Below are 24846 nucleotides of genomic sequence, written 5' to 3' on the forward strand. Positions count from 1 at the left end.
CAATAACATTATCTAAATATATAAAAATGTAAATTTTAAATACTTTATCAATACAACTGCAAAGTCTATAACACAGAATACAATAATTTCAGTACCTCGCAATGTGGAAGCATCAGGGAGTTGCTGTGATCCAGTAGCCATCCCATCTATGTCATCTATAAAATTGAAAAAATGTTATTAGACCAACCATATTCACAAACACCAAGCCGATTTAACAACATATAAACCATGCATACCACCAATTTCATCCAGAGTTTTTCCTTGAATATCCTTCACACTTCCCTTCTCCATGGCCATGAGCAACTTGGAGATCTTAGCCAGCTGAATTGTTGATTGGGGCAGTCGATAGTATTCTCTATGGACCCTAATGTCATGGCCGAGGAAATCGGCCAGCTGGTCTAGTTCATTATCTTTCAAGTTCATGACTTGGCTTATCGTGGCAATCTGTTTGCGAAGGTTAGTTGTTGTTGCTCCGCAAGCATCTGCAAACTGACCAAACTGCCCTCTGTAGTGACCATCACTACAAGGAATGGCGAAAAGGTACATATTGTTTTCAGATACCCCGCACTCTTTCCTCTTACTAACGAGGAGTGACAGGTTATCGGTCATATCAGAAGTCAGGATCACAGCCACCTTTCGTCCTTTTTCCCCCTTCAGTTCCACTCTGGCAAACTGTTGGCAAAGCCTTTTCTCAACTTCTGTAAGCCCAGAGCTGATGTCATCGTTTAGTTTGGACATGTCACGATCTTCAAAATTTTTGACAGTCATACGTGCTACTTCACCTTCCCTCCTCCTATTGAACAAAATCACTTGACAAAGGATCACCTTTGCTAGTGCTGCATAAGTTCCTGCTGTTGGGTTATCACCTAGTTTCTCCCTAGCCGATTCCACTTGCTGACCAAGATATAACTGCAGCTTCTGAACATCTCTGGTCAGTGGAAGGCTGTCGACCGTGTTGTATTTTGCCTCACTCAGGTTTGATAAGGCTGAATGGGAAACTAATTCAGACCACTTTGTTTCATGAAGTGTGTGAAACCTCCTGATTGAGCCTCTTGATCCTCTTCCATGAGAGCACGACACATGATAATATCACTTATTTTTCTGAGAGAATGTCCAAGCTTCAGGGCTAAACTTGGGGCTTTGAATGTGCTGGTTTCAGTATCAAAACCTGAAACTCTCTTGACAGCATTAGTAAGAATAAAGAAGTTGGCTGGTTTTATTGCCTCTTCCATATTATGGATTCTTGTTGTGTGACGCAAAGTCACAAGTAATCTCCCAAGTTCCCTTACTTTCTGTCTTATATACTCATGCTTTGATCTGTCACTTCCATGCTTATTAAAAAGAGACTGAGCCAACTGCATAATATAATGATCATTCCTTATTGCACTAGACACATCATCCTTGTGCATCTTGCCCAGTACTGAGTAGAGTTCACTTGAAATTGGCTGAGACATTGTGGATTGAGTAGATGCTATACCAAAGACTCTATCTTTCAGCTTCTCTTCAGCATTATTCTCTGGTCTTAAAGCACATCTCTTCATATGCCGAGAAACTTCTTTTCTGGATATCATACCCTTACAGTATAAGCAGTACTCGTATGTCTCAGCGCTGCTGCTGCTCTTTTTTGAGATCCTTTTCACTTTAAGACAACCTGATCCTGTGGTTTTAACAGCAGAGTTGTGCTTGAAGTTACCAAGGTTTCGTAACCTTTCAAGATGAACTTTTCTGTCCTTTGATGATTTGGGTAACTGAAGCACCTGGGCGACTTCAGCATTTTCATTTACATGCGTCTCCAGATGACGTGCAAATTTTGTTTGAGGTTTTCCACACACAAAACAAAAATTGACTGTGCTTTTGATTAATTTTGTTGACTTGGTTGGGGATTCATTTTGGCTAATATCCACAGTACTCTTTTCGCTACATGCATCTTTTGTTTTCTGCTGGCATGACTCTGAGCTGTCTGGTTCTTGGTCGGGATGAAGATTATCAGTAGTTTCAAGATCATTCAAAATGTGCTCAAAGTTGTTCTTAACATCCATGGTCTGTTCTTTTTCAGCAAAAGTAACGCATAAATCAGGCATGCTAGCAGCATGGGAGTTTTTTGATGGTCCAGGTAACTCAATAGACAACTCTGTTCCTGAGCTTTCTGAATCTGATGCAGAATTTGGGATGTATTCTTCATCAGATGAGACATCACCCTGTTCGTAAATACAGCATAGATTAAATAACAGAAATAAACATGGGAAGGATAAATGCTAAATTGTTCACGTCACAGAGCTCGGGACGTAAACCAAAGTCTCTAGATGTCTTAAAAGTACTAAGAAATACCTCCCGATTTAAAGAAGAAAATGTGCAGCAGATATGTATTTTGTGCAAGTATTTTGATTCTGCTTGATCAATTTGCAATCTGTGATCGATTCAGTACTTTTTTGATATTTGTCCCATTTCTAATATCCAATTTATATTTTTTGAACAATGACATTAACAAAAAAAACAAACACAAAACAAAAAAACTAAGACACCAGCCCTAACCTGGTCCCAGAGCCCCTCCCACAATGACCCCCACAGATCAAAATTTGTAAAACCTTTGAGACTAGATTGTATGAAACTGTTTTGTTTTTTTTTTTTGTTTTTTTTTACAAAGGATTATAATAAAATCTAAGTAATATTTTTACAATGTGTTTATTTATTTCTGGCCTCTCTCACATAACTTCTACACTCTATCCAGTCCAAAATCTCTCTGCTTTCAATTCTCTATCTGAGACAACACTTACAAAACTGATTATCCTTATAATTTTGTGATGAAAGAAAAAGGAAGAGCAAGCAACATGTGGCAATCTTCACGAACTGCATCTACGTCAATATTAACTATATTATAATGAAGCCTGCGTAAATTCAACCTGGGAGACACACCTGCACATCGTCTCCATCATCATCATCATCTCAACTCCCTTCAGCTGCTCACTCCGGCGCAGCCAATCCGGAGCTCCCTCGCACCTACGCCTCCATTCAGCTTCCGAGCATTTAAGCTCTTTCACCCATAGCTCGGCCTCTCAGCGTTTTCGCATCCCTCCACCACCCCTGCACCCCCATGCTTGCCCCCTGCCTCCATACCACCACCAGTGTCCAGACCCCGGGGAAGACCTCCTACTTCAACCAGCAATGCTTTTATCAACAGTTTTCCCGCCGGGGTCTGACCGCCAAATATTTAATGTTCAATAAAGCATGTCTAATTCTTTCTCCGTATCTGAGTCTTTCCAGGTTGAATTTCACTGTACACTTACGTCGGACATATCCCAGTCTTCTGAAGATGTCTGGAGGCAGATCTTATGCCACACACAACGGCATTCTACAAATACAAAGAAACCACAGCATTAGACAACAACCGATGATTCATTAAGTTATAATTTAAAAAGTAGCGATCCCACACATCACAAATTATATTCACTAAGACCACTAAATATAAACAAGCATAAAGTGAATTTAAAACCAACGCATAATTCAGAATAAAAAGCAGATTTTTTTTTAAGTTTAAGACACATTTTAAACTTATGAATATGATATACTGCATCATCCTAATAATCAATTTTTTTCATCAGATTTGAGATATAAAACATTGTTATTTTAAAAACAGACTAATTAGTAAACTATATATATAGATATATATATAGATATAAAGGATATCTTATCTTAAATTGACCTGACCAAACTACTCATTATGGGCCACATAGGCCATGTTTCAGAATGCATTCTTGGCTCAAAGACTTCTGGCAGAATGATCTAATGAGAAACAGAAAAGCTAAAATGTTTATCCTACATTAATTAATAAGGATTGAGATAAAAAGGACTTCTACTAAAAAGTCATTGAAAATGTGTAGAGACACCATCAAGCATTTGTATTGCAAATTGCCTGATTGATCTATTGGAATAGGTCTGGATTAATCAGACCCAGTACCTTATTGGGCTTCCTATATTGACATTGTAAGAAGTTTGCAAGTTTGATGCAATGTTTACTCAAAGGGTTTATTATCATCAAACATCATCTTCCAAGTTTGTGTGTATATGTGTAATTACAGAATGACAAACAGACTTGAGGGCAGTTTACTTCATACATGTTGATACTCTCTTAAATATAATTAAACATTTGTGCATTTTGCTTTATCTTTATATAACAGATCCACCTTTTTCCGCCAGGGCCATTCTTTCCCACCATAGTCATAAGTAATTTCACTTTCCTTCAGTGCAAAAAGGCAGAGATGTGGCTTCCCTTCTGCTTCAATCAACTTCATTCTGCAATTTGGTGTCCTGTGTTCATCGTTTACTAGTCACCCAAATGACCCATCTTCAAGTGCTCCATCAATACTGCAAATTTGGAAACATACATTAAACAAACATTTATAGTGACACGCCTATGAACTATACTATAATTTTTAAGCACCAACACAAACACAACATCCAATACAAGTTTAGTTGTTAAATGCATAATTGATAAGTTAAAGAGGGTCCATCAGTCAAGGACGCGTTGCTTTCTGACTGAGATAAGTATTTGCGCTTCTGTTAGGTTTTGTATTGTTGATTGTCATTTATGCTTAGAAATATTTAACCATATATGCTTAGAGGTGTATAATCAATTGTGTAGTGATAGGACTGTGATCTTTAGCAGGCTGCAAAGGCTTGGTGTGTATTCCACACTGGAATGCACACCTACATCCTAGGAGCATGGAGAGGTCGTACCTTGTTTTATTGTTTTATGGTAGGATTAACGTAGCTACGTCTGTTCTAGTCTAAGTGCTTTTTGTTTAGATGAACTGTTGGATTTTCCAGACCAGCAGGTTAAGGAAGTCGTTTATGGGGTCACACTTTGACCCCCCCCCCCCCCCCCCCCCCCCCCCCACACACACACACACACACACACACACAGTATTCTTTGTTTACATGTATACCTATGTGAGATGTTATATGTTAATGACCCTATGCATATTCATTTAACCTCAATAAAAGAGCAGTGTTACGGGAGAACGGAGAGAGCAACTGGGGTCAAGCGAAGGAACGGCGTCTGTCCGGTCTCTCCCGTGCACGAGAAACATGAAGAATTTTGCCTACCCGTGTCTTGCTTTGCTGTGCAATTATATTGTCCTCAACGTTCCAGCGAATAGGTTCAAGCTACAAGCAAAGAGCTTGAAGCAGAGGAAGAGAGTTGTCTTTGTAGAATGTGTGCCAGGTCTATTGAGTTAAGGAAAAAAAGCCAGATCAAAATATGTTCACAATTGTCTACTGACAGTGAAGATGTAAAATGACATAAGGGAATGCAACATATTTCTCTTCTTGTGGTTTCCAAAAAACAATTTTTAAAGAGGCTATATACATGACATTTTTCTACTTAATTTACTCGTGTGTGCCATCCAGTCCAGAGGGAAATACCTCATAATCAGAATCGTGTTTATTGGCCACTCGGATGGTGCGTTCAAGGCGCCATCCGGGTGGCAGAAAACCACGGGTTAGAAAAGGGGCGATATTTGGCACTAATGGCTTGTCATACATGCGATCGGGAATTAAAGAGAACAGGCGCTGCCGTAAAGGTGACTGTAGAAGCGCAAGAAATTTGACCGCGGTTTGTCACCCTAGCAATTTGTAGGCTGACTGAAAGCACGAGACTTCTCACGTTATTTGCACATTTTTGTTGAATAATTTCGTTACTGTGCCAGGAACGGTTTCAGCCCAGCCGAAGAATTACTATGAGGCGCATGCGGGTGTCGGAGGAAGAGATTACTGGGTGCACTTCCACTCATGGTTAACCCAGAACGGCCTCGTTTACTGGAAGTATGCATATATGACAGCTTTGCTGCTGGAGACTGTCGCGTCTTGAACGTCTTGCTTTTATTCTCCTTTGTCATCTTAGTGAGCTTAACGTGATTTTCCCTACTCTGATATAAAAAGACCTTTATTTAAAAAATGCGATGCAGAAGTGATTTTGAAGATGGATCCAATCATTTCTAATTTAAAGATGGAATCTAATAAAACAGGTAAGGAGCTTTGGAAATACATGATAGCCAAGTAAGGAGCTGGTTCCGTTTCATCTGCAGTGCTGTGTCCTTGTTAAATCCTTTAACATATCGAGTATACGGCACGGTTGGTTCCGTTGTTACCGAGCCAGAAGTCATCCGTGGCTTTTATTTTTTAGCACAGACATCTGATGCCACAGCATAGTCCATTTAGTAATATTCTTCAAATATTTGATCGTATGTTGTAAAATACATGTAAACACGCTTTATAGTTTATCGTTAAATGACCGTTATATTAAACAATTCTCATGGTAAATTTTTGAAGTAGCCTGAATAACAAGCGTTATTACTGTACATAATTTAGTCATATTGTGAAAACAAAGAGTTCTTAAGGTATCAGATAAATATAATATACATCACATCGGGGCTCTACTCTGGGCCAAGAGTCAAACTTTTAGAAGTTGTGAAAGAAAATTAAGATTACCCACAAACTGAATATGGACAGGATTTACTACAGTAGCTGAAGAATCCACTGGAAAAGGCACAAATGAGACTATTTCGCCTCTGGTTCGCTCTGTTTGTGCCCACGCTCACGCAGCACTCGGCAGAGATCCCGCCCCCCAGCTAAACACCCGACCAATGTTAGTATGAAAATAAGCCGGAGTCGGGTTACTCAGTAGGCAGGGCAGAGCAAACTGAAGCAGCATATCTCTGTCGTCCAAATCACAGCGACTCGTGAGATAAATAACAAGTAAAAATATATCTATATTTGTACAATCAGTGGGAGACACTTCCACTGCTGTTCTTACAGATTTAGTCTGGTAGAGAAGTGTTTCTCTCTGTCAGCCTGTCTGCTGCACAGAGCCTACTGGAGGACCCCGACACAAAGCCCCGCCGAGCTTTCAACTGTGCACTCAACAGATTCATATTCTGATGTAATCACAGCGATTTTAGTAAAGCTTATTCTCTTTCCACCCCAGCTTCCAGCAGCTCACAAAGGGAAAGTTAATGCTGTGTGATAGGTCCTGTCATCTCACCATGTTACAAAAAAGAAAGAGGAATTTGGTGGTCTTGGCCCATGACAAGTTCATAGCAAATATCTTGATTATGGATGAATCTGAGAAAGGACAGTGGAGCTGTGCTGTGCTCTGTGCACAGCTGTGGTGTGTTTGGATATTTTTGGACATCTCAGCACTGAAGTTTCCAGGTCAGCTCTGAGTTCAGTCTTCATTTGGCATCTCAAAGAAGTTGACAAAGGTGGAAAATGTCTTACTCTTTTAGCACACGCGCTTAAGTCTCTGAAAACCCTGGAAGATTATGGCGTAGGGTTAAAAGGAGTTTTGGGTTGCGTCGTAAGTTACAAGATAGATTTCCCAAGGAGCATATATGGTAAATGGTAATGATTCTTATATAGCTACTACTCTCCCCGGAGCACTCAAAGCGCTCTATACAACATACCACATTCACTGTCTTCAGTGCTTTTCAGTGCTTCCTAACTAACATTCACACACATTTATACTCCGATGGATGCAATGGAGAGCAACTTGGGGTTAGTATCTTGCCCAAGTGGCGTGCAGACTGGGGGAGCCATAGATTGAATCACTAGCCTTCTGATCAGTAGATGATCTGTTCTACCTCCTGAGCTACAGCCATCCATGCATTATACACAATCTTGTCACTGCGGTCTTTATGTAAATGGATACAGTACCTTTTTTCTTTTCTTTTTTTTATGCTAAAACCCTTTCTTGAAGGGATTTTTTTTTTTTTACAGTTCTCAATAAATATAGGTTGGTGTTGTTATTTGATCCTTCCCATATTTTTTCTTTAACCTTTTATATCTTTCCCTAGATGACTCCAGTTCCAGTACCACCCATCTGTATTCCCAGCCACTCTTGCAGCAGCACTTGGGCCAGGATAATGGCATTCCTACTGTCCATGTAAGGCCATTTGTTTCATCCTCACATAAAACCACTTTTAAAATGCCAGCTTCAAGCCACAGCACAAATTACTCGTACTGGTCTTCTCAGCAGCATGTGCCAGCCACATCTCATCTGGACCCACAAAGTTGTCTAGACACAAAGGACCATCAGTCTATCCGGAGGTGCTCCTCGCTTTCCAACTTATCATTAGGAACTGATACGTGCAATACTAGCACAGCAGGATATCGGTACAACCCAAATGCACAAGGATCCCTAGATAGAGTTCTACAGCATAGGCATAGAAGGGTACCTCAAGTTTCCGATGTCGACTTATATTTACCGCTACTTTCTCCCACAGCCTGCAGTAGCTTACTCCAGCACTCGCCAGGTGCCAGCACAGGTTACCAGTACAACAATTGCAGGCTATCCACTGGTTTGGAGGCAGATATGTCCCTTTTCTCACCTCTGTCTTCACCAGTGAAACAATACATGGACTACAGTATTTATCAACCCATCTCATACAACCAAATGGACTCTCCACTGGGTCATCAGACTAATAGAACGTCCCCAGTTCAACTTGAAGCACGCACCCAGATGTGGCTGACTGAGCACATGGAGCACAGGCTCAAAGGAAAGTGTGGAGGTGAACTTGGTCATAACAGTGATACTGGAACAGAGGGCTGCGGTGGAGATGAGCAGTCACTATGGCAACAGCGACATCAATGTGATCCAGGGCTTAAACAGGTGAGTGGGGTTTTACAGCTATCATATAAAAGTGAAAATAAACATAGAAACGAGGAAAGTGAAAAAGTATGGAAATAAAAAGACCACGACTTGATCCTGTGTAGGTAAATATGCTCATAGATTGAGAAAGGATGATTTAGGACACAGCAACCCTATTATTCAGAGAGGTAGTTACTTGTGGTTTGATCACTGTCTTTCTATGGCTTTCAAATATGTCTTGTCTTTAATCTCACCAAGCAGCTGCTGTTGGCTACCCCTCCCTGAGTCTGGTTTTGACAGAGGTCTTAGGTTGGGGGCAATGAACTTCTCCCTGTTAACATCATAACATGTAGCTCTCTATTTAGAGATAAGGTTGGGTGTTGTTTTAGATGCAATTAGCAATAGTTCACAAATTACAATGTGTTACATTTCAGATGAATCTCATACATTTTGTTATTAGGTTTTTGGCTATATGAAAACGGTTTGCTTGTTAAGTCAACCCAAACCCTGCTGCTAACCTAAAACCTAGATTGGTCACCAATGACCCAATAGATATTTGTCCTCCCTGTAACTCCCTGTAACTGTAACCTTGGTAACACATTGTGAGACTGCTGGGGCAATCACACAGTCTCCAGTGTTTTAAAGTTTTTGTTTTACCGTACAGTACAACAAGCTGTTTTGAAATGACTGTTATGAACTGGCATAAAATAATACCAAATTAAATTCAGATGATTGGATATAAAATTCACCATGTTTGACAAAAACCAAACTCAAAAACCACAGTCAGCACAAACACCTCATACCAGTAATTATTTTTTCAGGCACTGGACATCTTGCAATCATTGTATTATAGTATTCTAGAGTTACAGTGGTGTGAAAAAGTGTTTGTCCCCTTTCTGATTGTCTATTTTTTTGGAAGGTTTGTGTCCCATTACATCGGGCGTAAAAGTAACATAGTATTTCAGAAAAGTAACATCATACCAACAGTATCAATCAATCATTCAATTTATTTATAAGCACTTTTAAAAACAACAGAGGTTGACCAAAGTGCTTTACATAGCAAAAGGGTAAAAACTAGAACAAACACACACAGAACAAACTGGAGCAAAGTTAACATTATCAATAAGACGAAAAACAGAACAGGTAAGACAGGTAGATGGCGAGCCACAAACATCGGCGCTATCTTGGATCTAACAGTGAAATATGGCGGTGGTAGTGTGATGGTGGGGTTGTTTTGGACAATATGGACTGCCAAAACATCCCGAAGCAGAATGTCCGGCCATCTGTTTGTGACCTCAGGCGTATTTGGGTATTTGGGTTCTGTAGCAGGACAATGATAGAAAACACATCAGCAAGCCCACTTCTGAATGGCTTAAAAACCCCCAAAATGAAGTCAAAGTCTGACTGAGATGCTGTGGCATGAGCTTAAATAGGCGATTCATGTTCAATAACCCTTCATTGTGAATGAATTCCTGCAAAGATGAGTGGGCAAAAATTCCTCCACAGCGCTGTAAAAGACTCATTGCCAGTTATCGAAAAAGGCTTGATTGCAGTTGTTGCTGCTAATAGTGGCCCAACAAGTTAGGGTTAGTTTAGGGGTGATTTCACTTTTTCACACAGGGCCATGTAGGTTTAGATTTTTTCCCCCATTAATAATAAACTTCTTCATTTAGAAACTGCATTTTGTGCTTATTTGTTTTGTCTTTGTCTAATATTTAAATTTGTTTGATGATCTGAAACATTTAAGTGTGACAAACATACAGAAGTTAGGAAATCAGGAAAAGTGTATTTTTTTCACATCACTGTAAATATAACGCCATCTGTCCAACAGGGAAAAGCAAATCTACACAAGAATGCACAAAAAATAATAAAGATGTTGCAATGACCCAGTTCAAGTCTGGACCTTAACGCAACTGAAATGCTCTGTCAGGACCCTAAGAGAACTACATGCTGCTGAATCATGAGGTGTACTTAGTTTTTCACTGGGCAGTCCTGTGAAAACTTTCTCTACTACATGATTATAACTGACTTCAACTAAGGCTTTTACATTATGTCATGATTTCGCTGTGTGCATAAATTAGATTTTGTCTTCTCTATATTTGTGTGTTACCAGATGCTGAGAGGGACCTCCCTGCCTGTCAACAATCTGGTTAAGGTAAAAGAGGATCTACTGAGACAAAGAGAGCAACAGATAAATAGGTACTGAAAGCCAAACAGACAGATATTTTAGTTGCCCTATATGGGTGTGTGTGTGTGTGTGTGTGTGTGTTTGCATGCAGATGCATGCATATATACATTTAGAGTAGGGGTAACACTACCCACTTTCAGGTTGGGGGTCTGACTCCCGACCAGAGCGTCTGTCTCCAGTAAGGATCCCCAGACCAGATCCCCTCATGCCTACCTTGGATAGGGATATGAGCAAGAAAGAGATAATTGAAGCCATACCAGCTCGAACATTGTCTAGATAACCAAGGTTGGCATGAGGTGTTGAGGAACCAGGACACACTGATGAGAAGTGGGCTACTAGAACAAGAAGGCATAAATTGTAAATGGCCTATATTTATATAGCGCTTTACTAGTCCCTAAGGACCCCAAAACGCTTCACACATCCAGTCATCCACCCATTCACACACACATTCACACACTGGTGATGGCAAGCTACATTGTAGCCACAGCCACCCTGTGGCGCACTGACAGAGGCATAAGTCAACAAGGGATGAAAACAGGGAGCTGTTGGAATTATACTATGCAAATAACCCCGGCGGAGGAGGTTACATGAAGAGGATGTGGAATCTATGGGATCGTTGATACCCAACATCCAGACTGACAACGAAACACTGAGTTGTTTCGTTGTCAGTTTCGTCATTTCGCTCAGTGTTCCAACATTCGGAAGAAGCGATTGTACCCTCTGAAGGTGTACTCGAAGATGTGAATGCAGCATTACTGATAATCCCTAGTGCAACCATCACTGAATCTAATCATCTGATCTACACGATGGCAGCAGTGATGCTTGGCTGTAAGGTGAACAGCCTCAAGGAGCACTAGCCTCCATGTAGAAGGACACTAGAGGCCAAACTCAAGGCACTGAAAAGGGAAGTTAGCCAAAAATCAGAGTTGCAGCTAGGTTAAGTGCAGCAAGCTGTCCATACCTGAGCCCTTAAAGCTGCCAAGAAAAGACCCACAGCCTGTACTCAGTTTACTCTTTGAAAAATATAAGAACAGTCCACCAATACCTATACTTATCTCAAACTAAATATGTGAAAGTTATTGTGGAACAAGCTGCGATCAGTTGCAACTGTGTATATTGTTATTCACCCAGGCTTACACTTGTTGATTTGACTTGTTTTGTTTTCCTGCTTTCACTCCATTAGCATTGGAAATATAAAACTTGTGTTAGTTTACAGAGTTTTAAGTAAAAAGTGAAAATGGTGGTAGCAAATAAGGAGTTGTGTATTTGATAAGAGAAGAACAACAAATAAAAACACCAGCTACAACTACCGCTTTGTGGCAGAGAATCATGGCCTTAGATGTGGATATTGTGATTCCTGTGCCTGCTGTTTGAGATTTGACTACAAACCACACCAGTGCATCCTGAAGGTTGTCAAAGGAGCTTGCAAAGAAAAGCGTCTGGACTTCTTTAAGTTGCTTGAAGACGTTTCACCTCTCATCCGAGAAGCTTCTTCAGTTCTAAGGTCAAGGACTCCCCACCATTTGACCTTAGAACTGAAGAAGCTTCTTGGATGAGAGGTGAAACGTCTTCAAGCACCTTAAAGAAGTCCAGACGCTTTTCTTTACAAGCTCCTTTGACTACGATGACCTGGATGACTGAGAACCTTCACAGACATCCTGAAGGTTACAAAAGCAAAATTCTAACCTTTTACATGTACAACTTTGATGTTGTTTTTTATTTTTTATTGGAAAAGTCTTGTTACTTTGAAGTATAAAAAGGCTTGCGAAAAATCCTAAAAACACACAACAATACTATGGTACACTGAAGTGTTCCAAACATTGGTGCTTCTCTTTGTCACTACTTTCACTCTTCATCTGGCATGTTTGGGTATCTTTTGCAGATCCAAATTGTTCACCCTGTCAGTTCTCGAATAAACTTTATTTTAGTCATTTATTTATTGCATATGGAAAAAACAATACAGGTGGGAATCTTTGTAAGTAGGAACGAATTCTGTCTTTCAGACAAAAGCTACAGATCTTGCTACTACATGCGCGGATCAGAGATAATGAACAGAAAATACATCAGGTCTTAAAGAGCCAGAGAAGGTTGTTTGATGACTCTCACACCCGAAACATCCAGGTAATAAATGAACATTCATATCCAAATTTAATAACCACATAAAACATTTTTATAATTAAAGTTATAGCACAAGTTCTGGTCATCTTTAAGGACTCAACAATGAGAACTTCACGCAAGCAGCCACCTGATCAGTTGTCCTGTGATGAAGAACTTGTTAAGAAATTAGCTGTGGCTGAACTTGACACAATCCATTTCAGCAAAGTCTTCAAGCAAATTACTCAGAAATATTCAGAGGATATCAGAAAACTGGAGGAAAGGGTACAGTAATAATTAATATATATAACATTTTTTACTCTTTAAAGTGTACTTTACTCTTGAAAGTATAGTAACGTAAACATATGTTTGAATATGTATTTTCTTCATCCACAGATAAAAACGAGGGATCGCTACATCTGTAGTCTAAAAAAGAAGTTTCAGCGAGAGAACAACCAAAACCAAGAAAACCAGCAACGCATAGAGACACTGGAGAAATACCTTTCTGACCTGCCAACATTAGATGAAGTACAGGTCCAGGCCAACAGGGTAAACACATATATGAGCATACATACACCCTGAGGTGAGTCAGGTTGATCAGTCAGAGACATTTTTCATCCTAGAGACTTGGAAACTCTAAGCAAGTGGCGTTTCATATGGGACAGGGACTCCTCTGTCCTCCGAGCGTAGTGCAAATGGGTTTCTGCAGGACAGTTTTACAATATAATCCCTGAGTTTGTTTTATCCTGTTTGTTTTCACCATATACTCCTCTTTTCTTCTGCTCTCGACCCCTAGACTGGGTACAGTCTAAATATGTTCCTAAAACAAGATAAAATTTGTTGAGGTAGGCTAAGCCTACATTTAAGCTCTGTTTTTATTCAACATTACCTTCTCTGGGCAGTAAACAATTAATGTGCTGCATCACTTTTAAAGGAACAAGCAATGTGTAAAATTGTGTACACATTGCTTGTGTAACCCAGACTACTCCTAAAGATGGTCCACCAGCAGTGGACCTTTTGAACACGATAACTGGAGAAAAATGTCACCTAGGATTTTCAAATTAAAACCCAGGTGTATCTACTAAAACTCTTGGATGATTTTGAATATAAGTGAAGGTCAATTACCAAAAATGTATTTTCATACAGTCTTTCCATTTCAACCTTGTTCATCAATGACTTTATTTTTTATTTGCCTGTTGATATTAGATACTTTGTTTGCTCTCATTTAAATTAAACAATTTCTTGGAATTCCAATTCCACTATATTTAGAAGCCATTCCAGACTTTTCCCAAAACAATATTAGGTGATGTCATCAAGAAATAAATTATATTTTAATAATTTAGACATTTGTATGTTATTTATATAGAGTATAAACAGATTAAGGTCCAGGATTTAAAATTGTGAGACCCCATTTAGTCAGTCAGAGAGAGGATTAGGTTTTGTTCGTACTGCTCTACTATCTTACTGTGCATATTTCTATTTTCAGCAGGAGGAGGCACAGCAGAAATGCAAGAAACTGGAGAAAATAGTGTCTCACCTAAAAAAGAGCCTAGAGGAAGGATGTACTTTGATGAAGGACAAAGACATCGAGATGAAGATGCAGGCAAAGAGAGAGAAAGAATTGATTGCATCTGTACATAGGTATATTTATGTGTATATGATACGTTTGTGTGCAAATAAGGTACGTCGTTTCTCACAGATTTGTGAGGACTGTACTAAAATCAGAAAATATACAGTGCCTGATTTAAAATAGGTTCTTCAAGGTCATTTTCTCACTGCTGATATTTTTAGACAGCTCTCTGGATGTCGTCTTATTATTAGCTGTACTTGTGAATGTCTAAAGGATGATAGATATCTCCTGATTCATCACCATAGTGCAAAAAAAATTCGTCTTTAATTTAGGAAAGATTCATATCTTAGCCTAGGTCATCAACAGTTGAAATGAGTTAAACAATTATTAAATTCAATTTTCCTTGCCTCTTTAAAGCGCTTCTTCAACAGAGCAAGGCATGTCCAAAATAGCATTACTAAACGTACAAGTTTTCTTTAGAGAGCATTATTAGATCAGTTTTGATAAAATAAGACAAGGGTTTGAGCTTACACTTTGGTTTAGACTTGAAGAAAAGATTTGTTGAATTTTGGGGCATTGAAAATAAAACTTTGGATCAAAAGAAAAGAATCCAAAGTTGGATTCCCTGTTCTTTTTAATAGTTTAAAAAATATGTTTTCATGGGGGGGTTAATGGTCTGTCCTCATCTGCACTTTGACACAGAAGTTGATATTTGTTGTTTTACACTAATATTTGTAATAAGGTTGCAGCATATATCCAAGCAGTCACAGTGAATAGTCTAAGGAGCATTCTAGAAGTATGTAAGCAAGCGTGGTGCAATCAGTCTTCATTTGCTCAAAAGACAATGTTGTAGAAGACGGAGCCAAATTGAAATTGGGTACACATTTTTACCCCTTAGTCGTAAAGCGCTGTTAGTGTATCGCTGTCACCCTATCAAGGTCAGAAGTCAATCTTGGGAATGCCATATCTCAAGAAGGAACTCACATAGGAATTTCACATTCAGCCTCTAGTGATGCATCTAGTAAAAATTTCAGAAGAGTTTAAATCCCAGTGAGCTTGAACTGAAAGTAAAGGTCAGATGGCAAATTTTCAGAAAACTGCCTGGGGCTTTCACATTTATACCATAGGTGAATCTGCTAGAAGGTCAGGGCGGTACCACTTGGAGCCACCTGTATTTGTAATTTTTATGGGTACAGTTCCAGAAGATTATGATCACATATGGTACATGCGCACTGGCAGATCTGAAGTATTTCCTGTCGTTAACTACACAGTTCACGTGCATTAACTGTAAACACACATCTTCATTTACTGTAAAGATGACACAAGTGATACTAAATGATCTATTTATGATATTCTTTTCATTTCATTCATGTCTCTGTTTTGTTCATGTCTTATTCTGGTAAAGTCTACAGCAAAAGGTGCAGCAGTGTTTGGATGATGGAGTGAGGCTACCTATGCAAGACTTGAAGCGGCTTGAAGTGGAAAACCGTCAGCTTATTAAGCAGCAAGATCACAGCAGCAAGGTAGCATTCTAAACACATTTATGCACATACACAAAACACATGAAGAAGCCATTCACGTGTTGTGTCTGATCACCTCCAGCTGTTTAAGCATCAACGAGAACAGATTGAGAGACTGACCTCACAACTCATGGTAGGTTGTTATAAATCTACACCCTCACTGTACAATTATTGTATATGCTGTATTTCTTTACATCTGATAATCAGGAGGACCACAGATGATCAGCAACACATGAGAATGAATTAAAATCACTCAGCAAAAGAGCTACTTTGTTTGAAAAATGTCGCCTGAAGAAACTTGTAATGAAGACAATTTGTGTTTTGTTTTTTTTAAATCCTCAGCCGTGAAAGGCTGATGCAGTGTTGTGGTCATCCTGCAAAACAGACACTGACCTCGACCTCACCCTACCAAAGCATTATCTGCAAACTTAGAAAACTGTATTGAGAAAAAAAAAAAATTTTTTCATTAAAGAAAATAATAATAATAATACCAGGCTAACTTCCTGCTGTTATTATTTGAGAACAGTTCCAAGCTTCAGTATAAGTGAGATTACATAACAGAAAGTTTTCCTGCTCAGGCATCAGTCATAAAATTTGAGATCCAAGTCTTTACTGTTTGATTTATTGCCAAAATCAGCTATGGTACCTCTCAGCCTGAAATTCACTTAATAATCGAGGGATGTGATAAATGGTTAGAGAGGCAAAGTTGAAATCATTTGGACATGTACAGTGGATGGATAGTGGATATACTGGGCAGTTGTGAATGAAGGCATCAGACAGGAGAAGACCTCATAGGCTCTTGGATCTAGTGAGATGGAGCTCATCCACTGTGACAAAGACTAAACACATTGAAAGAAGAAGACGATCAATGACTGTATATTATTTTTCTGTAGAAAACATAAGCTCATCTGTCACATTCTTTGTTTTGCTAGTCTACCAGCACAACACTGCAGAAGAAAAGAGGCCTTTCTCGTCAGCAATATTCTTACCTTCCAGAAAAGGGAAAAAGCCTGAATACACCCAGTACAGCCTTCCTTCAGGTATCTGTGGTGGAAGTATTAGTTTAATTCTTCTGCCTGTCTAATTGATTTTTGGTTAGTCATTGATAGGTGCTGAATCTCCTCTGCCCCAAACCTTTAGCCACAACTCAGATCATCACATGAGAGGAAAATTAAGCATATCATTTACTGAAATTACTTTAATTATAGTCTTCAGATCATTTACTTATTAAACTTGATTCTCTACCAACAGCTTTATTTTTGAGATTAAGTTCTTTCCAACTATCAATGATATATGAACAGTGGTGGTGCTGTTACTCAAAGTAATAATCCATTATTATATATTTCTCATTACTGTTTTAAAAAGTGTGGCAGTGTGTTACTTAATTACTCCCTGTAAAAACACTATTCAATTCAATTCAATTTTATTTATATAGCGCCAAATCACAACAATGTATCTATGAAGGCACTCAAGGCGCTTCATAGATACAGAGAAAAACCCAACAATCATATGACCCCCTATGAGCAAGCACTTTGGCGACAGTGGGAAGGAAAAACATAACTAAGGGAGGAATCAGGGTCACCTGGTCCAGCCCTAACTATATGCTTTAGTAAAAAGGAAAGTTTTAAGCCTAATCTTAAAAGTAGAGATAGTGTCTGTCTCCCGAATCCAAACTGGAAGCTGGTTCCACAGAAGAGGGGCCTGAAAACTGAAGGCTCTCCTTCCCATTCTACTTTTAAATACTCTAGGAGCAACAAGTAGGCCTGCAGTGCGAGATCGAAGTGCTCTAATAGGGTGATATGGTACTACAAGGTTATTAAGATAAGATGGGGCCTGATTATTTAAAACCTTGTATGTGAGGAGCAGGATTTTGAATTGAATTGAATTTGTTTTATTACTTTTGCATTACTCCATAACATGGCCTAAAAGTTCAGAGTACCTGGCTGCCTTTGAGTCCCTAGGTGGGGTGCTTGAGGGTGCTGCTCCTGGGGACTCTCTCATTACTGGGAGACTTCAACACTCATGTGGGCAGTGACAGTGAGACCTGGACGGCCGTGGCTGGAAAAAGCGGCCTGCCAGATCTGAAATCGAGCAGTGTTTTGTTATTGGACTTCTGTGCAAACCACAGTAACAAAAACCTTGTTCAAACATAAGGGTGTCCATAAGTGCTCATGGCACCAGGACACCCTAGGCCGCAGTTCATAAGATCAGTTTTGTAATTGTATCATCAGATCTGCAGAAGTATGTTCTGGACACTCGGGTGAAGCAAGGTGCTGAGCTGTCAACTGATCAACACCTTGTAGTAAGTTGTATCAGGTGGCGGGAGAGGATGTTCGACAGACCTGGGGCACCTAAATGGATATTGAGGGTAAGCTGGGAACGCCTGGCAGAGGCCCCCACCTGTGGGGTTGTCAACAGGAGACTGCGGACATTGAGTTCGAATGGACCTCATTGCTGACGCTGCTGCACTGAGCTGCGGCCGCAAGGTGGTTGGTGCCTGTCGTGGTGGTAACCCCCGAACCAGATGGTGGAGACCGGAGGTGAAGGAAACCATCAGGGTGAAGAAGTCCTATTGGGCTTGGTTAGCCTGTGGGACTTCAGAGGCAGCCTATAGGTACAGACAGGTCAAGTGGAACGTGGCTCGGGCATTAATTGAAGCAAAAATTCAGTTGTGGGAGGAGTTCGGAGAGGACATGGAGGAAGACTTTCTTCTTCAAAGACCTCCTTAATCCCACTAGGACATCTTCTGTAGATGAAGCAGAGTCTGGGGACGAGGGGGATGACTCATCCATCACTGGTGTAAGGTCACTGAAGTTAAACAACTCCTTGTTGCTGTAGCTCAGGTGGTTGAGCAGGTCACTTTCTAATCGGAAGGTTTGTAGTTAAATCCCCTTCTACTCTCATCTGCATGTCAAATATCCTTAGGCACGATACTTAACCCCAAGTTGCTCTCCAGTGCATCCATCGGAGTATGAGTACGAGTGAATGTTATATGGAAAGCTCTTGGAGCATAGAAAAAATAGCTTGTACGAATGGGTGTGAATGGGCGAATGAGGCAAGTTGTGTAAAACACTTTGAGTGCTCAGAGTAGAAAAGCGCTATATAAGAACTAGTCCATTTACCATTCCTTGGTGGCAGGGCCCCTCGGGTGTTGTAGGGCTGTCAGGGGCGGTACCTCTGGATTGGCAGACCAGCTGGTGGTTCCCATCATCATGAAGGGGGACCAGAGGGTCTGTTCCAACTATAGGGGGATCACACTCTTCAGCCTCCCCAGCAAAGTCTATGCCAGGGTGCTGAAAAAGAGAGTCTATCCGTTAGTCGAATACAGGAGGAACAATACGGTTTTCGTCCTGGTTGCAGAACACTAGACCAGTTCTTTACCCTTTCAAGGATACTTGAGGGTTAATGGGAGTTTGCCCAACCAGTCTACATGCCTTTTGTGGACTTAGAGAAGACATTCGACCATGTCCCTTGGAGTATTCTGTGGGAGGTCTTTCGGAAGTATGGGGTGTCTGGCCATTCGATCTTTATACAACTGTTGCAAGAGCAGTGGGAGTGGCCGTTATTTAATCCTCACTGGATCATTGTCTTGAATAAGTTAGTGCAACTCACCTCCAACCCTTGAGTTAATATTTCAGCTTGCCTGTGAGAGAGATGCCAGTCTGTATTTTCACTGTGCTCAGGTTTGCTTGGAGAATCCCCTATGGTGAACAGTCTTTGTGTGGGTTTGAGAGAGAGTCTGGAAACAGTTGGAAAGTGGGGAGAGCTATAGTGGAGTGAACTGTTCTGATAATCCATCATGTTGAACCAGCAGCGAGACCCTGAATTTCAATAGGTAAAAAAGGCACCGATGAGCAGTGCTGCAGGCTCCGTCTTTGTCTGTTCACATTTAAATGATGTACATCTAAGCATGAACAGACGTGTATATTCTACATGACTGTGGCTTTCACTTTGTAGTCTCTGTGTGCTGGATTTTATTTGGATTACATTTGTGCTTTTGTGTTCATACCTAAATACTGAGAGAAAAAATGTGTGTCTGCATAATATGTTTGAAATGCAAAAGTAATGTGAAGAGTAGTATAACAAATTACATTCTTATGGGAGTAATAAAAATAATTAAGTGCAGTACTTCTTAAAAGTAATGCATGACTTCCAAGAAAAGTGTTTTGTGTAATATGTGTAACACATTACTTTTCTGAGTAATGACCAATAAACAGGGGAAATGCCTCCAACATACACAAATCTGTGATCCCACAGCATGCAGTTAGTTTGCATGAATGTAATTTCTTTGATATGCTGCTTAAAGATTGTGGTTACTTTCAAAGTGAGCCAGTGAGAACCCAATGAGAATCGCTATTGAAATCAGAATCGCTAAATTGGCATTAATTCCCATCCCTAGCTGTCAGTGCATGTTAAATAGGAAAAAAAAATAGCACTCATGCTAGATTGAAAGTTGCAGTGATCCCTGAGAGGTGGGTTTTCTGATACATGGGAACATGTTGTTCCAAGATATTTAAAAAAAAAATTCTTTTTTCTTTTTTTTTTTCACTGACAAGCAGCAGGTGATGGACGAAGGGTTGCTGGTGTCTTCTTTAGCCCATGTGGAAATTCCAGAAGTGGACCAGCTGCTGAAAGAGATGTCCCTTTGTCTACTGGACCTCCAGGGTCTCTGCAGCATCTTGGCTCAGAGAGCGCAGGGGAAAGAGCCCAACCTGTCTTTGCTTCTAGGAATGACATGTATGTAGGCATACATTTTATACTTATTTATACTTATTCTTTATGTATCACTTGTAACCTACTGTAGTTAGAGGGCGAACACAAATACAGACATTTATGATTTTTTTGATACAAATAAGATTTGTAGCATTTGTAAAAAAAATATATATATATTTTTTTATTTTAGTCACCTAGTAATCAGTTAGCAGTTTTCTTTGTGCGCATGTAAAATTCCTGGAATAGGGCTCTCAAACTCATTTTCGGAGCTGTTGATTTAATTTTAAATCCCATTCCAAGATTTCAGTTGTCAGCTGTCTGGAGCCAACAACAACGACAATAGCTGCTGATTATAAGCTAACATTATACCCACTAATGTCCTAAAAATCACAAGAGTTTATTCAATAACTGTCAGAGTTCAATAATGTCAGCTCAAATTCAAAGAAAGCTTTGGTAATGCCGGAAAGGAAGAGCTAACAACTACAAAAACAGTGCTTAGCGATACTGAGGTGATACTGTTGGTGTCATCTGACAGAAGTGAGTTTCACTGACTCATGGATCTGAATCAGACTCAAAATTTTACAGCCTCTTCCAGAGTAAAATACATGTGGATGGTTCTTACTTAACGTATTGACAGCTGAGGTAAAGTGAGGTTGTTAAAGGGTTTCACTTTAATGTTTACTAACTTAAAATAAATAAATGGTAATAAACAGCTGCAAAAACTATTTTATAATTATCTGATTAATTACACAGGTTTGCAACCAAAAATCTGCATAGGGTTTTTTGACTGTTTCTTGTAGATTTTTACTCACTGAAACCAAGAAAAATGTTTTTAAAATTCCATCACGTCAGGTTTTCTTGCAAAACTCATGTTTTTAAGTTTAATTAAGCATACAATTTCCCTTTTTAAACTGAAATCTGGTATCCTATATTTGAGTTAAAAAAAAAACATATCCACTAATGATTTCTTACATGAATTTAATATATATTCTAAGAGCGAAAGCGTGTTCAGAGAAGCATCAATGTTTTTTGCAAAACATGAGGAGATGGAGATCATTTTTTGATTCAACACCCTAAAAACATAAAATTTACCAAAAGTATCCCATGCTACGGAAGTATGGAAGAGGATTAAGAAGATAGTGAGTATGTCTTTTTTTTTTCTTCTTTTCCAGAATTCTTTTAAAAAAGTCAGAATTCTGACTTTTTTCTCAGAATTTTTTTTTCTCATGATTCTCAGAATTCTGGAAACGAAGAAAAAAAAGTGGCCTTAATCCTCTTCCGTACTACGCAGCTGATTTTCTTTCTGTTTTTCTTTTTTCTGGAGACCTGTGTTATCAGAAACCTTTGAACTTCAACAACATATCTCAGGGCATTGAAATATCTTTTTTTTTCTATCAAACACAAAATCATTATTTATAACTTGGATGAACAAAACTAGCTGTGACCCAACTTTTTTTTTCTTAGTGTTCCCCACACACAGATTTTAAGATTTACGTATATAAACAGATGCTAGCCCCAGACTACAACATCATCCTTCTGAACTTTTTAGGTTATTTATGAAAGATTGTCTTCCTCACATCTGACCTACCCCACAAAAAGATTATAAATCTGTGGAAACCACTCAGAGCTGTGTTTGACTCATCATGAAATCAAACTTCTTCACCTTCTGTTTGCACAAGTGGTTTTCTTGCAGTAGACGTAAATCCACATATGATGTCCCTATGTTTAATATTTTGTGCCTGATTTCCAAATCCACAGATATTCCAGCTAACAAATGTATTTGTTAACATGACTAATAGGAAAGTTAGAAATGATTATGCATAAAAGTGGATAGTCATTTCTAACTTTCCTTTCCCCCGATAGAGAAGAAATGTAACAATAAACATGCTTAAACATATAAAATAAGATAAGTTCTCACTTGCTGGACCATCAGCTGTCTGTTGAAGCCACTGGATGGGACCTCACTGTGGCAAACTTCAGAGCAATACACCAGTAAGGACCACAGGTAGCTTACAGTTGAATTCATTTCAATTCAGTTTTATTTATAAAGCACCAAATCACAACAACAGTCGCCTCAAGGTGCTTTATATTGTAAGGTAGACCTTACAATAATACATACAGAGGAAAACCCAACAATGATATGATTCCTATATGTCTGCATGCAGCAGGGACCTACCAAGCACAATAACTCGCACTGGTAATATGTTAGTAGGAGTCACAGCCAACTCACATGAAGAAAGCACCAATCGTGTAACTCATGGCTCTGTGAGCAACACGCAAGGCTGTCTGCATTGGCTGGAGAGAACTCACTCGCCATCCTCTTCCATTAGGCGCCATAGGAAGGTTGCATCAAGCATGTGACCTCATGAACCGCGAGCAAGCATCACACCCAACTTACAGCTGAGTTTTCTTTTTTTGTTTTACAAAGCACTGAGTGTTTAACCCGTGACATTGTGAGCAACACATTGTTCTAAACTCACTCGCCAGGCAGCCAGTGCATCACAAATTTTGGGCCATTCACTCTAGCTAGCGGTCAGCACAGCCTGGGCGGAGTCCTATTTAAAAGGGCCTTGACACAGCAAGGTCCCACCCAGCACGTAAACCATGAGCAATACGCAGGCAAGGGGTCACAGCCAGAAAGTCAACATATGCTTCCCATTAAACAGGCAGGTGGACTAAATACTGTAAACCAACTCAGTCGTAATACTGATGCAGACTCCCAACACTCTGCACAGCTGTGGGCGTGACCAGTCAAGCATAAGTGTCTTAAAGAAGTTTCCATGTGCCCTGATGCCCTAATCATGGAGTCATACCCCGAGTGTAGCGACAGTCTCAATGCGATAGAGCACAGTTGCACTGCATGAGAGACATGTGTATGGTGCCTTCTGCCCTAATCATTTTCTTTTCAAGGCACTGCTTCACATTTCTTCATGCAGTCATAATCTGGCTCACTAAATATTGTCCTTGACTTTTTCATAACATTTTCTCCTTTGTTTTCTCTGTTCAGCGCTGACCTTTTCAGCAGAGGACAGTGACTGCAAAGTGGTGGCAGTGGAAGACAAGTTAAGGTTAAAGCTACTGGAAGTTGGCCAGCTGAGGAAAGACATCGATGCGCTGAGGAAAAGCATCTCAGACTGCTACGATCAGTTTATGGGTGACTGCATTTCTCAGTGACTTCCTTTCACATTCTGTACTTCGCAGAGAAAGAATGCAAAATGATACTTGTATGATTGCTGTGTAGTAACTGACATCTCCCTTTGGAGCTGAGTGGACAGCACGCTCACATATATATGGGACAACCCCAAACTTCCTGTCAAAAAGTATCCAGGTGGAGCATGTTAATGAACAAGGACAATGTTTGTTAATGTTTTCCTAAACTGTTTAATAAGCTTTTAAAAAATCAGTTTTGAGGATCCGCTAATTTGGAAAAACAGCTGCTTGGAAAGACACTGGGATCCCAAAGGCCCATCTGTATAGTTTCTCCAGCAGTCAGCTAATCGTGTTGCTGCTGCTGGATGCAACTTGTATTTTAATACATGGCAGGAGCTCTCTGATGTCAGGTCAATAAAGAGAGATCGTACGAAGGAACTGAATGTAATTGAGTTATTATAAACATGTGTTAAAGAGAGTATATACAAATATAAAGCAAGCTGCACACTGAGATAAAGTAAGGGGACAATATTTAAGTAAGTATATAACAGTAATTCTTGTATTGCACTTAAAGTATGAAAAGAATATTATTGTCCCCCTGAAAGCACTGAGTAGGTGATCGGTTCCATTTGTTTGTCTGTTTGTTAGCAGTCTAGCATCTGATGATAGACACCAACAGCTCGAGCTGATTGAAAGCAAGAACAAAAAGGTGACATCAAATGTCCAAATCAGTAAAACTTTATGTCACTCACAATTTTTAAAGATTGTTTTCAAACTTCACAACAACATACGAGGCCTTTGGGGACATGAGTACCTAAGCTGGCTAAGCATTTGACCTTGATCTTCATTTACGGTCAAAGTTGACCCTGAAGAAACAAATGAGACCGTATGAGCAGTATATGGTATATATGAGGAGAGAACTGTACAACACACCTCTTATTTTTTTTTTCAGTACAATGGCTTACAA

At 39.7% G+C, this 24846-nt stretch overlaps 2 protein-coding genes across 3 annotated transcripts in view; one reads left to right on the forward strand and one right to left on the reverse strand.

Annotated features, from left to right (window-relative positions):
- Positions 1-782, reverse strand: part of LOC146617848 (uncharacterized) — a 5850-nt gene extending 5068 nt beyond the window's left edge. The window contains exons 1-2 of the mRNA XM_085373537.1: positions 237-782; positions 96-155 (exon numbers count right to left, since the gene is read on the reverse strand). Of these exons, the coding sequence (XP_085229663.1) occupies positions 96-155; positions 237-768 (592 nt within the window). The 5' untranslated portion in view covers positions 769-782. The remainder of the gene's footprint in view (positions 1-95; positions 156-236) is intronic.
- Positions 783-5858: 5076 nt separating this feature from the next.
- On the forward strand, positions 5859-23903 carry cep85l (centrosomal protein 85L). Of its 2 annotated transcripts, none has more exons than XM_085373055.1 (12): positions 5859-6023; positions 7851-8665; positions 10758-10843; positions 12836-12953; positions 13044-13211; positions 13323-13475; positions 14413-14567; positions 15902-16019; positions 16099-16149; positions 16949-17056; positions 20573-20753; positions 23737-23903. In XM_085373055.1, the coding sequence occupies exons 1-12, from the start codon at positions 5978-5980 to the stop codon at positions 23901-23903; spliced, it is 2166 nt and encodes a 721-aa protein (XP_085229181.1). In that variant the 5' UTR covers positions 5859-5977. The 2 variants fall into 2 exon arrangements, with proteins under 2 accessions (XP_085229181.1, XP_085229180.1); XM_085373054.1 differs by having other exon boundaries at positions 20576-20753.
- Positions 23904-24846: the final 943 nt, after the last annotated feature.

The sequence above is a fragment of the Diplotaxodon limnothrissa genome, linkage group LG15, assembly GCF_057381915.1.
Source record: "Diplotaxodon limnothrissa isolate DT_005_m linkage group LG15, D_limnothrissa_male_GT1.1, whole genome shotgun sequence".
Taxonomy (NCBI): Eukaryota; Metazoa; Chordata; class Actinopteri; order Cichliformes; family Cichlidae; genus Diplotaxodon; species Diplotaxodon limnothrissa.